Consider the following 14,619-nt stretch of genomic DNA (forward strand, 5'->3'; position numbering starts at 1 on the left):
CAAACTGCGGTAAAAGTCAGACAATGCTGGGAGATTGATAATAATTTTTTTATCGTAAAGATTGTAGTATGTAATGTTTCGTTACACTACCCACTCCGTGTGAAAGTGGGGATATTACGATATCAAAAGATTGCTGCGGTGATGTGAGGGAATCACAAGCAAGGAAGAGAATTTAAGAATATTTAATATTAATCCTGTAACTTTACCCTGTTCAAAGGACCAATGATCTGCGGAGGAAGATGAAACGTAATGCAATTATGTCCATAGTCATTTAAACGCACAGTCTAATAATTTCTTTTAAGACATCTGTGACTGTAATTATGTTCATAATAATAGAAAGAAATTCATTCCAATGCTGACAACATATGCGAAATTATTTTTACCTTTTTTCTTTTCATTTCGATCATATATTTTTTCTTTCTTTTAATATCGATTCAAATATTTTTGAGTTTCATGAATGAGTAGCGGGAAGGTGAAGCAACACATCAAACATAACTCTACTTGTTTTAACCTTTTATTAATAATCCAATTAGCGGAATGTTTACGTTATATTTTCAAAAATATGGGTATTTATATTCAGTTTGATTTTTCATTTGTTTGTTTTAATTTAGTTATATAAGTCTATAAAACTGTACGCCGTTTGAAGCAGTAAAAATTAATTCGTAAACTTTTCAGTGACAAATAATACATTTTTATCATATGATTTCATATTAATTTTGTTGTAGCACGGGTGGGTCATTATGCCAATAATAAACACACGCACCGGTTTTACTTCACTTCTTTATTATTCGTCAATTAGTTAACAATTTAACCAATTAACTAATTGATTGTTTCAATTCTTGATTAATCATTCAGTTAAATAATAAGTTATTTTTTCTATCTTTTCTTCCCATTCATGACCTCGTCAAAGCTTACTTGGAGTAGAGAGGACATATCATTGAAACTAGTGGCAACGAAAGAACTTAACTTATTGGTTGATTAATTTTATGATTAATCAAACATTTGATTGGTTAATTAGTCAAACAGTTAACCAATTGGCTAATAATTTTTTTTTTAAATGAATATAGAACCAGTGCGAATATGAATTATTGACATAATGAACCTCCCTAGATACAACAAAATTCTGGTTCGACACACGAGTTCACATCAAGAATCTTACAAATCAAATCCAAAAGCTAAAGATTAATGTTAATCTATTGCATGGAATAAAAGCTATAATCTATTACAGTTTAGAACAACTTAATTTGTAATTGGTGGAGGCACATGGCCTAGTGATTAGAGCAGCGGACTCGCGGATTCGAATCTCAGACCGGGTGATGTGTGTGTTTATGAGCGAAATACCTAAGCTCCACGCGGCTCCGGCAGAAGGTAATGGCGAACTTCTGCTGACTCTTTCGCCACAACTTTCTCTCACTCTTTCTTCCTGCATCTTGCAGCTCACCTGCGACGGGCCGGCGTCCCGTCCAGGTGGGGAACCTACACGCCAAGGAAACCGGGAAACCGGCCCTTATGAGCCAGGCGTGGATCCGGAAGGAACAAACAACAATTTGTAACTGATTAAAATTAGACCATCTTCAAACGCATCACGTTTTTGTTTCTTTTTTTTTTCGTTTTTTTTTTTCCATAGCATTTCGCCTTTTGGAAATATAATATTGAAAGAGTAAAAAGAAGTGCTTAAATACACTGTTATAGTTAGTTTCGTACTTCTAACATTGTGAGTTGAAATTCCGCTGCGGTCAAAGTTACATTTCATCTCTCAAGAGTAAATAAGAAAAGTAGATAATTGAATAGAGATCAAACTAACCCCCAAAAGATAGGCGTAGGAGTGGCTGTGTGGTAAGTAGCTTGCTTACCAACCACATGGTTCTGTGTTCAGTCCCACTGCGTGACACCTTGGGCAAGTGTCTTCTACTATAGCCTCGGGCCGACCAAAACCTTGTGAGTGGATTTGGTAGACGGAAACTGAAGGAAGCCCGTCGACTAAAGGTGGCGCTCCAGCATGGCCACAGTCAAATGACTGAAAAAAGTAAAAGAAAAGATTGGTTTAGCACGGATAAGAGAAACACGTACAACCTATACATTTCAAATCTTTTATAATTTACAGCCATAATTTGTGTAAAATTAGATAGATAGATAGATAGATAGATAAGCGTATATATATAATTTGTGTGTGTGTGTCTTGTAATGTAATAATACAAAATATATTGGCATACATGTATCATAGGTTGTTCATTGACAGGAATTTGACTTTGCTGTTCTAAAACAACAACGGTTTCGTTTATTCTTTTAAAATATCCGATTCTTTTTCTCTCGGTGTTGATCTTGTAATATTTTACTTTATTTACCCATTCATTGTGAAATCGTTTATGAGCACGTTCATGCCATCAGCATCGCCAAGACAAAGCTTATATTTCATTTTAGATATGTTCAGCTTTATTATTGTACAGTATTATTCACATCTGCCATTGTTCCTCACATCCAATATATCCAACTATCAATGAACGAACTGCCGCTGGTTTTGTTCAGTTTACGTATTAATTGTTTAATGTGTAATTGATTTTCTTTTTTAATATAAACACTAAGCTATACGTTTTGCAAAAGGCCAAAGTCGATTAAATCCATCTAGTGCTTATTTTATCAACCCCAGATGGTTGAGAGGCAAAATTGGCATTCGGCAGAAATTGAACTCAAGACTTTAGACGTTTTGTTGTTAGGCATTTTGTCCTGTGCCATATTGATTCTGTCATCAATATCTATAAAGCTGAAGGCGGCGAGCTGGCAGAACCGTTAGCACGCCGGGCGAAATGCGTAGCCGTATTTTGTCTGCCGTTACGTTCCAAGTTCAAATTCTGCCGAGGTCGATTTGCTTTTCATCCTTTCGAGGTCGATAACTTGAATACCAGTTACGCACTGGGGTCGATGCAATCGACTTAATTCGTTTGTCTGTCCTTGTTTGTCCCCTCTATGTTTAGGCCCCTTGTGGGTAATAAAGAAACAAATATCCATAAAGCTGAAATGCGTAAAAGTTGTTTGGTTGTTTGGTTATTTTGTGGATGGGAACGGTTTAAGGGGCGGTAGATGGGGTCGGATTGGCGCCAAAATTTACACTGGGGGGTAAAATGGGGTGGGCAATGGTGTGAGAAGGGTTGCAAGTCGCTCGGGGCTACCGTTTGGTTGTCATGGTGAGGAATATGGGAAAAATTGAGTTTTATGGGATAGACAGGTTGCGCTGTTTGAATAATGGTGGCATTTCGTGTTGCTGCAGGGGCTAGAGGCGGTTATCTTTAATTGTGGGTGTAAAAAATTGGATCTTGGATTTTGGAAAGGAGAGTAAAGAAGAGGGAAATAAAAAGAAATAGGCAAATAAGAAGAACAAAAGAAGATAGGGAAAAGGAGAAACACGCACAAAACAACACCACCACCAAAACTAGTCCACAGATATAAACATTTCACCTCCCTCAAATGCTTTGACTCATCTGTCACAATCCACGATATGAGAATTGGGTCAAAGGGTGGTACTCATTCTCAGCTGAGTAAACTGTAATGTGAACTGAAGTGACTTGCTCAAGGACACAAAGCGCTCCTAGTTCCGGAATTGAACCCACTACATTATGATCGTGAGCCGAATTCCCTAACCACTAGGACACAGCATTTACCTAATACTAATATAAAGCTGTGGGTTTTATGGAACGTCTAAAGTCAATTAAGACCATTTAACGCTTAATTTATCAACCCCCAAACTGGTGAATGGCAATGTCGACATCACTAGGAATTGAACTCAAGGCATCAAACGTTTTGTTTTGAGGCATTTTGTCCAGTGCTCTATCGGTTCTGCCATCCACTGCGTCTATGTGTTTGATTATTTGCGTCAGTGTGAAGGCGGCGAGCTGGCAAAAACGTTAGCACGCCGGGCGAAATACGTAGCCGTATTTCGTCTGCAGTTACGTTCTGAGTTCAAAATTCCGCCGAGGTCGACTTTGCCTTTCATCCTAAATAACAAACATTAAATTTAAAAGTCAAGACTATTGAAAAGGTTGCAAGACGCAACGAAAATTTAGGAAAATAAAAATAAGAAATAAGTGGAAATTTTACCGGTGAGTGTGTTGCATTATAAGGTGCACAAAATAAATTACTCTCCCCAGACATAACAGAATATGCTTCAACACAGGAACTCATGTAAAGAATCTTGCAAACCAAATCCAAAACCGAAATATGAAACTTAAACTTCAATCTCTTATATTTGGAATACATACAGACTTAATCATAAACGTGTAATTAACCGCACTCCCTAAAATTTCTGGCTTTATACCAAAGTTTGAAACCGCTATGATAGATTTTATTAATATTCATTGTGATAACATCAGGTCTGTAAAGGTGACACTGATGGTAACTAAGGCGGCGAGCTGGCAGAAACGTTAGCACACCGGGCGAAATGCGTAGCCGTATTTCGTCTGCCGCTACGTTCTGAGTTCAAATTCTGCCGAGGTCGACTTTGCCTTTCATCTTTTCGGGGTCGATTAAATAAGTACCAGTTACGCACTGGGGGTCGATGTAATCGACTTAATCTGTTTGTCTGTCCTTGTTTGTCCCTTTTGTGTTTAGCCCCTTGTGTGTAGTAAAGAAATTGGTATTTTACCTGCCGCTACGTTCTGAGTTCCAATTCCGCCGAGGTCCACTTTGCCTTTCACCCTTTCGGGGTCGATTAACTAAGTACCAGTTACGCACTGGGGTCGATATAATCGACTTAATCTGTTTGTCTGTCTTTGTTTGTCCTCTCTGTGTTTAGCCCCTTGTGGGTAATAAAGAAATTGGTATTTTGCCTGCCGTTACGTTCTGAGTTCAAATTCCACCGAGGTCGACTTTGCCATTCATCCTTTCGGGGTCGATTAAATAAATACCAGTTACGCACTGGGGTCGATATAATCGACTTAATCCGTTTGTCTGTCTTTGTTTGTCCTCTCTGTGTTTAGCTCCTTGTGGGTAATAAAGAAATAGGTGGCACTTATGGTAACGCGCTGAGCAGTAATTAATTTCGTTGATTACTGACGGAGTTTCAATCCTTCCATCCAGCTTCGACATTGCATTTTATCCCACAGTTGGCCCGCAAGAAATATTTACTATATTCATTATATTCACTTCAATAGAATACAGCTGCACCAACTCATCATCTGTGTGTGAAGTTGAAATTTATACAAGCTCATTTCATTTGATTTACTGGGAAATAAATTTCTTCCATAATTTCTTGTATGCCTAAATTCTCATATATATCTCTGTGTGTGTTCCTGTGCTTCTGGTTTTCTCCAACCTCCTCTAACTCACAAAACTTTCTCCCTCGTATATACTCCTTTTTCTTTCAAAATAAATTTGCGTGATCTAAGTTTATGATACCAAATGGTCCATATCCTTAGTTAAGTACGAATTCCATCAACCGACCCAAATTTTTCATTCATTTAAAAGTGCATGAGCGAAACATTTGGCCATCTATAACGAATCATTTTAATTATTATAATATACATGTCTGGATTGTGTGTGTATAAGAGAACGAAAAAGAGAAGGAGAAAGAGAGGGGATTTATAAAAGCTTTAAAATGACTGGATATTACTGAAGGAAGCTATTATAATATTATAATAGCCCCGAGTCGACCGATGCCTTGTGGATGAATATGGTAAACGGAAACTGTTGGGAAGCACGTCGTATATACATGTGTGTGTATGTGTGCGTGTTTGTGTATGTGTATGTGTGAGAGTAAGTACCTATGCATATACTTCTTTGTATCTGTCTCCCCTACACCACTTCACAAACAGGTATTGGTGTGTTTACGCCCGCGTAACTTAGTGGTTCGGCAAAAGAGAATGATAGAAACACATAAGTATTTGGGGTCGACTTTTTGCAAGTAAAATTCTTTAAGACGATATCTCAGCATGACTGAAACAAGTAAACGATGGAAGATTAAATATACCAATATAAGCATGGTACGCTTAGTAAAAACAAAAAACATGGCAATAATATGCTTGTTTTTCTATTATTTTTCAGGAGCTGTCACTGAGGCTGACTGTCTGAATTCTTTATGTTGTAAGTATGGCTTAAATATTTTTTTGTTCGATATTTCATATCAACTGCTGTACTTCGGTGTCTAGCTGTAGTGTAACGAACTGATAGAGGCCTTAGAGCATATATATATATATGTTTTGTATCGTATATATGTGTGCGTGTGTGTGTGTGTGTGTCCAAAAAACGGAATAAGAACGTAACGGACGACAATAAAAACATACGGACAGATAGACGATAGAAAAACGGACAGGAAAAAACCAGGACGGATTATTCGTAGCCCTCTGTTCATCAGTCAAGCTTCCAATTATTATTACAGTGTCAGCCTGTTACATTTGTGACTGTTCAAAATTGGTAGGCCTCAAAAATCTAAGCTAAGAGCATTAAATTCTTGGAAGAAAGCAAACGAATGTGTACTACAACACAGACAAATAAAAACGAGAAAACGGAGAAAATGTCACATCATTACAAATACAAACAACAAGAGAATAACAACAGGTGTCTTTCGACTAATAAAGACAAGTTAAGTTTAGCTGGCGTGTGAAGTGAAAGCCTTGAGGCAAAAACATAGATGAAAGTCAGGAGACAGGAAATGAGGTGTTGTACGGGCGGCGGTCAGACCGAAAAAGAAAGATCATACTTGGCCGCGCACCGGTCACATGGAAGGAACACAGAGAGTAGGGGTGGAGGAATTGAAGAATTAGGGAAGGAACTAGAGGGAGTGAGAGAGTGAGAGAGGGGAAGGGACAGAGGGAAATGTACAAGGGAGATAACGAAGGAAAGTAGAGAGATAAAAGTAGGAGAATGCCAAGAAATGTGAGAGAAGGGGAGCAAGAAAAAGAAAAGAGGAAAGAAAGAAGAAAGTACAAAGGGGACTAAAAGAAGGAGAAAAAAGTCGTACACAATTCAGATCCATACTTACAAGGTGAGCAAAAGGTGTATGTACGCCGCTATATGTATATATAAATTTAAAAAAAAACGGAATAAAAACGTAACGGACGACAATAAATAGATAGACGATACAAAAACGGACAGGAAAAAACAGGACGGTTCATTCGTGGCCCTCTGTTCATCAGTCAAGCTTCCAATTATCATTACAGTTTCGGTCTGTTACACTTGAGGTTATTTAAACTTGACCGGCCCCAGGTCGGCCCGAAGATGTAGTAGAGGACACTTGCGCAAGGTGCCACGCAGTGGGACTGAACCTGGAACTATGTGGCTAAGAAGCAAGCTTCTTACTACATATTTTGTTTTAAATAGAGGGAACAAAAACGAATGAATTTATCTGACAACCCAACAGAGCGATTACTTCGCTGACGTTTTAAAAGGTATTGATTATTCAAGTAATAATTTATAGTGCCTGGAGAAAGCTAATATTATAGACCCGTGAATAATTATGAGAATAGTATATGAAAAGATGCTGTTTAACAATATGGAAATAGAGTGCAAGGGTTTATGGGAACAACTGCTAATTAGAATAAATCATAGAGTTACGAGAATTTTAATGTGGGGATTCCGATACAAATTTATAACGACATCTGGTAAGGACTATTCTTAAGTTACCACGCATGAACGGAAGGATCAGCATCGGTAGTTTAGTGGGAGGTTATTGGCTGCATCGAAAAAGATCAATTAAGAATTATCGATTTTGAAGTTAAGATATTTAAGATATGTTTTACACGAAGAAGTTAGTCATTTCGCCACTTAATAAAAATAATGAAAAGTCTGGCGTTGAATTAGCATAGCGATTTCGTTGTTGAATTTCTTTAAAATTATAACCATTATATAATTATATGATGGCGATGGTTAAATCCATAAAATTATAACCCTCATTAATATTATTCATCAATTTCACCACCTCTAGCGTTTTCACAAATTCCATCGTAATAATAACAATAATAATAATAACAATAATAATAATGATGATGATGATAATAATAATGATGATGATAATAATAGTAGTAATAGTAGTAATAATAATAATATTAATAATAATAATAATAATAATAAACTTCAGTAGTATCATCAACATAGTCAATACCAGTAGCATCAGTAGCGGTAGCACCATCATCACTATAGCAACAGTCCTCGCCTATTTAGTTACAACTAGTATTAAAATGAGTCTTTGCTTGTATTCATCAACAGTAATGATAACATCATATGTAAATATAACGATAAGAAAGAGCAATGACCACAGCTGGGATAATTACCTCGATATCAACTTCATAAGCACAGATAATTTATTAATTAAACATTCAGAGGTTTATAAATTTCAACTTCTTCGTATTAATATTAGCATTCTTATAATTAAACAACAACATACGGTGGGAAGCTGGCTTTGAATTTGCATAGGTGTTTCGTCTGTCTTTATTTTCTCAGCTCAAGTTCGGTCGAGATCGACTTTACCTTTCGTCCTTTCGAGATCGATAAAATATGCAGCAGTCAAATACTGAAATCGATGTAATCATTTCACTCCCCACCCCCTCGCCCTGCTGTCCTCAAATTTTTCTAGCCCTGCTCCAAAATTTGAAACTCTAATTAAATAGCAACATTCAGTTTCCCATCATAAGAATTTGATGCACAAGTTAAACAGGTTTTGGCACTAAGTTATCTTAGGAAAAATTCCGAAGAAAATTATCTGAGAAAGAGACAGAACTCTATTTTATGTGATATCTGCTTCAAAATTTGACAAAAGGACAGCAATTTTATCGAATCCGAAAGAATAAAAGGCAAAGCCGACTTCAGCGAGATTTGAACTCAGAATATAAGGAACCGAAAGAAATGCCATTGAGAAATTTTGTCCGACGTGCTAACGATTCTTATTTCTTTATTGCCCACAGGGGCTAAACACAGAGGGGACAAACGGATTAAGTCGATTATATCGACCCCAGTGCGTAACTGGAGCTTAATTTATCGACCCAGAAAGGATGAAAGACAAAGTCGACCTCGGCGGAATTTGAACCCAGAATGTAACGGCAGATGAAATACTGCTAAGCATTTCGCCCGGCGCGCTAACGTTTCTGCCAGCTCGCTTGCCTTCTGTTGTATAATCGAAGTAAATATCAAACCGAATGTTACACAAAAAGTTATTGAAAATAGACAGTGGAAACTTTTCCCAGCATATGTAGAATTTATAGAATAAGAATCGGAGTGGAAGCCATCGGCACACACTACAGATGAACGGTCTGACGAAACTTCCGATCCAAGTGATAAAAGACTGATGAATTCCGCACAAGCAACTTAGCCGGCATCTTTTCATAAGAGACACAGTAAAAGGTTTTGCTTGTGACCTACGGTTCTTGAAGTTCTCAACGGCTTTAGAGCCATTGTACGTCTGATCCCTTCTCTTCACACTACAACGATATATAAGGGCATCCAGAATCACGAAATTCACTCTACAATTTTCTTACCAACGTATTTTTCCGTGGCTCTGTTTTGTTTTCTCGCTTTTACTTGTTTTAGTAATTAGTCGAGCAAATCGACCCCAGGACTTATTCTTTGTAAGCCTAGTACTTATTCTATCGGTCTCTTTTGCCGAAACGCTAAGTTACGGAGACGTAAGCACACCAGCATCGGTTGTCAAGCGATGTTGGGGGAGCAATTACAGACACACAAACGTATACACACACACACACACACACACACATATACACACACACACATACATACATATATAAATACGTATATACGACGGGCTTCTTTCAGTTTCCGTATACCAAATCCACTCACAAGGCTTTGGTCGGCCCGAGGCTATAGTAGAAGACACTTGACCAATGTGTCACGCAGTGGGACTGAACACAGAACCATTTGGTTCGTAAGCAAGCTACTTACCACACAGCCACTCCAAACGCCTATTCACACAGCCACTCCCACGCCTTGTTAATTTTAATTTCATTGCGTTTTTTATGTGATGGACTACTATAGAAACAGAAAACAGAAAAAAATTAAGCGTTTGTTGAAGCTTGGATCTAACTTTGGAGTGAATTATTTAACTTTTTCAATGCGTACTTAAGTTTCATGGTTATCATCCACAAAAAAATGGAAGTGCTATTTTCTACTCCACCCTCTTTTCATATTCACCACTAAAAGTATTTGATGTTTGCTCTGTAAAGAGATATTTGATTAAATGGAGAGGCATGTGGCTTAGAGGTTAGGGTGTTGGACTCATGATCGTAAGATTGTGGTTTCAATTCCAGGACCAGGTGATACTTTGTGTTCTTGAACAAACCACTTCATTTCACGTTGCTCCAGGCCACTCCGCTGGCAAAAATTAGTGATCCTCTGACGGACTGGCGTTCCATCCAGGTGGGGAATTTATACGCCATGAGAATCGGGAAACCGGCTCTTATGTGTCGACATGACTCGAGAAGGTACCTTTACCCTTTTTTCATTTCATTTCATCTAGTTTCAGCACACGAACTGTGGCTATGCTGGGGCACCGCCTTTGAAAAAAAAGGCTATTGGTCGGTATGGGGCTCGAACCCACGACATTCGCGTTATTAGCACGACGCTCTAACCAACTGAGCTAACCGGCCTCGTTTAATATATATATATATATATTTATTTAATTAAATACGTGAAAGACCTGAGAAAAATTGTCTTTCGTAAAAAGTACCACTGAGGTTGTCTCCGCTTTTCGCAGCATACAAAAAAAATCTTAAGCCATGGGGTAAAACTACTTTACGCAGTTATCGGTCAGAGAACATGGAGCGAATATGTCCCCTTTCCGCGTCCAAAGAATTAAGGCCCTAAAAACAAGCAGTATTTTTCTGCGAGAATATGGCATGTGCAAATGTTTGCATATGTTATGTGAAACTATCATTTCTTACAAATACTGAAATCAGGAATTCAAAATTGGATTTGGTATAAATAACTTCAACTTATATTTATTGTTAGTCCACCTCCACTAGATGATGCAAGTGTTGTAGCAGCAGCAGCAGTAGTAGTAGTAGTAGTAGTAGTAGTAGTAGTTTTTGCTGTTGTTCTTGTTTAGTTCCAAGTTAATCTAGATTGAGAAAAAGGCAGTCACTATCCCAATGTTTTTTTGTTTTGCTTTTTAATTTATATCATCCAATGTATTCTTTATTCAAATCAGAAAAGATGTGATTTACGAATGATTGTGTTGTGATTTACGAATGATTGTTGCCGCTCTTTATTTAAATCAGAAAAGATGTGATTTACGAATGATTGTGTTGTGATTTACGAGTGATTATTGCCACACTTTATTTAAATAAGAAAAGTTGTGATGTACGAATGATTTTGTTGTGATTTACGAATGATTGTTGATGCTCTATATTTAAATCAGAAAAGTTGTGATTTACGAATGATTGTTGCTGCTCTTTATTTAAATCAAAAAAGTTGTGATTTATGAATGATTGTATTGTGATTTAAGAATGATTGTTGTCGCTTTTTATTTAAATCAGAAAACTTGTGATTTACGAATGATTGCGTTGTGACTTACGAATGATTGTTGCCGCTCTTTATTTTAATCAGAAAAGATGTGATTTACGAATGATTGCGTTGTGACTTACGAATGATTGTTGCCGCTCTTTATTTTAATCAGAAAAGTTGTGATTTACGAATGATTATTGCCGCTCTGTATTTAAATCAAAAAGGTTGTGATTTACGAATGATTGTGTTGTGATTTACGAATGATTATTGCCGCTCTTTATATAAATCAGAAAAGTTGTGATTTACAAATGATTGTGTTGTGATTTACGAATGACTGTTGCCATAGAGGCTCTTCTGCTGTTTCATCGTGAAAATAGTTCTTTTGTGTAATCTAGCGTACCATCGACAACTGCCGTCCACATAGCATTTCTTTACGACCTTCTTGAAAATGTATATATATAGCAAGCAATGCTTTTAACATTCGAGAAGAGCAAAAGACATGGACGGCAAGCACTTGTCTAAAGTGAATCGTATTACCCACTCCTTTACTAGATTCAGTAGGCTTTGTTATTCCATTTTCTTTTTGCACTTTCATCAATGACTAAACGAGCAAATACAAATACACCAATGGCTTCTATTTATCCTAAATATTAATGCTGGGTTCGGTTTCTTTTGCTGTTTGTTCACTGTTTCAAATTACTTTCCATCACGGAAATACTAACAACGCTACTGGAAAAATGACGTTTGCTTAACTCGGACATTCATTGCAGTTCAGTGATGTTTGCTGTTATCAAATAGTAAGTCTTCAACTTGTTACGAAACAATTACACTCTCGATGATTTTTTTTCTCGTTTCCAATTTCCTAACTCATGTTGTGTTTGAAAATATTATGTGCGGTGTTTTAATTGTTATTATAATAATAGTTAAACCATAAAATTGCAGACGAAGGACAAAAGAAAAAATGCACACACTTACACACTTACACACATACACACACACACACACACACACATTTGTGTGAGCGCATTGTGTAGTTTGAAAAACCTCTCTAGATCTAAACCCGGCCGTTTATTTCCAGAGAGAAATGCCGAGAGGGAAAATGAGAACGAAAGGAAAAAAAGAGAGGAATCTTGCACAAAATGCTTACCGGTATTTCCTCCGTCTCTACATTCTGAGTTCAAATTCTGCCAGAGTCGACTTTGCTTTTCATCCCTTCCGAGGTCGATAAAATAAGTACCAGTTGTGTACTAGGGTCAATGTAATCGACATAGCACCTTCCTCGGAATTGCTGGCCTTGTGCCAAAATTTGCAGTCATTATTATTGTTGTTGAGTGAGAGAGCAGTGCATGCCATCAAAGTGACACTGGGGTAAAACATACGAAGCCCAGTATACCCATCATGACTACCCGTCTGATAAGGGTACACCAGGCACATGCATCACAATCATATGTGCGCGACATGGTGATCTCATATCAAGATAAACAGCGCATGACCTTGCAGGTGGGGGCCAGTTAGAATTTTCTTCTGGTCGAGTAGTCCATCTTTTATACCAAGACAAAAGCAATGTACATGATAACACTTCCAATCAGTTAAGATCAGAGGCCATGAGAGCCACTGTCTGGTACTGCATCAGGGCATTATTATTATTATTATTATTATTATTATTATTATTATTATTATTATTATTATATGGCGGTGAGCTGGTAGAATCGTTAGCGCGCTGGACGAAATGCTTAGCGATATTTCTGCCCGTCGCTACGTTCTGAGTTCAAATTCCGCCGAGATCGACTATGCCTTTCATCCTTTCAAGGTCAATAAAATAAGTACCAGTTGACCACTGGGGGTCGAGGTAATCGACCAATCCCCTTCCCCAAAAATTACTGCTGTTGTGGAAAAATTTGAAACCATTATCATTATTGTTGTTATTGTTGTTGTAGCGGTTATTATTATTATTATTATTATTATTATTATTATATTATTATTATTATTATTGTTATCATTATCATTATTATTATTATTATTATTATTATTATTATTATGATTATTATTATTATTATTATTATTATTATTATTATTATTATTTTATTATTATTATTATTATTATTAGTATCATTAATATCATTATTATCATTATTATTATTATTATTATTATTATTATTATTATTATTATTACTATTATTTCTTCCTAGTGCCTTTAAATTAATATATCATTTGTGTCTATTTTGTGTCTAAACTATTTTCGTTCTTTTCTTTTTTTCTATTTACAGAGATTGACCAATTTTTTGAATAATTTTCGTGCCACCATGTTGAAATCAATTCTTATAATGTCAGTACTACTTTCTCTGATGATTCCAAATATGGTTCTATGCAGAAATCGGCCTGAAACTTTAAACTCAGTATTCCTTTCCAATGATTACGAAACTGAAGATAAAAAATTATCTGCCTACGACGACGGCACATTTCGCAGTGACTTTGATGACAGCGGGGGTGTTACTGGCGAAGGGTCTAAAACTAAACAACTTCTATATAAAATTCAAAATGATATTAACAGCAACGACGTCGAAGAGAACTTGGGTAAGAACAACGACGAATACTACTATAATAATGATAATGGTAATATTGCTACGAAGAATGATGGCGAGAAGAAATTGAAGCTGTTAACATTGTATCCAACTTTGCAGAAAAGACAAGACACATCCACGAACAAAGATCTTTACAGCATCACAAAAGACGACTATGATAACGAACCCTTTTTTGACCCAGTGTGTAGGTGCTGGATCACTAATAATGATAGGCATATGATGAACAGGCGTCAGGGTTACTCGATCAACGCACCGCTCACGGCAATCGCAAGAATTCTGGAAGAGTCGCGAAAACGCATGGAGAAAAATAAAATCAGGGAAAAACTTTTGGACATCGGCCGGAAATAAGAAAATAGAAGCCAATGAGCTTAATGAAGAAATTGTGGGAAATGGTAAGATTAGTAAGAAGTTAATTTTGAATTGGCGATCATAAAACATAACATGTATCCATGCAAATAAGTTCAGACAATGGTGTTTGTAAATATGACCCAAGATTTCGGATAGAATATTCAGTTTGACTGCAATATCTCTAACATTCCTACTGATAAAAATACACCCCAATACACGCACACATACAAATACAAATACACACGCAGGT

The 14,619-nt window shown here is 36.8% G+C and overlaps 1 protein-coding gene and 1 non-coding gene across 3 annotated transcripts in view; one reads left to right on the plus strand and one right to left on the minus strand.

Annotated features, from left to right (window-relative positions):
* LOC115210874 overlaps positions 1–14,376 on the plus strand; it is a 42,449-nt gene extending 28,073 nt beyond the window's left edge. Inside the window, exons 2-3 of one of the 2 annotated variants that reach the window (XM_029779638.2) lie at positions 6,034–6,072; positions 13,707–14,376. In XM_029779638.2, the coding sequence (XP_029635498.1) occupies positions 13,743–14,369 (627 nt within the window). In that variant the 5' untranslated portion in view covers positions 6,034–6,072; positions 13,707–13,742 and the 3' untranslated portion in view covers positions 14,370–14,376. Of the gene's footprint in view, positions 1–6,031; positions 6,073–13,706 lie in introns of both variants that reach the window. The other variant, XM_029779639.2, reaches the window with a different exon arrangement.
* On the minus strand, positions 10,510–10,583 carry Trnai-aau. The gene has a single exon. It is a non-coding gene; the product is annotated as a tRNA-Ile (tRNA).
* Positions 14,377–14,619: the final 243 nt, after the last annotated feature.

This window comes from Octopus sinensis, linkage group LG4, assembly GCF_006345805.1.
Source record: "Octopus sinensis linkage group LG4, ASM634580v1, whole genome shotgun sequence".
Lineage (NCBI taxonomy): Eukaryota > Metazoa > Mollusca > Cephalopoda > Octopoda > Octopodidae > Octopus > Octopus sinensis.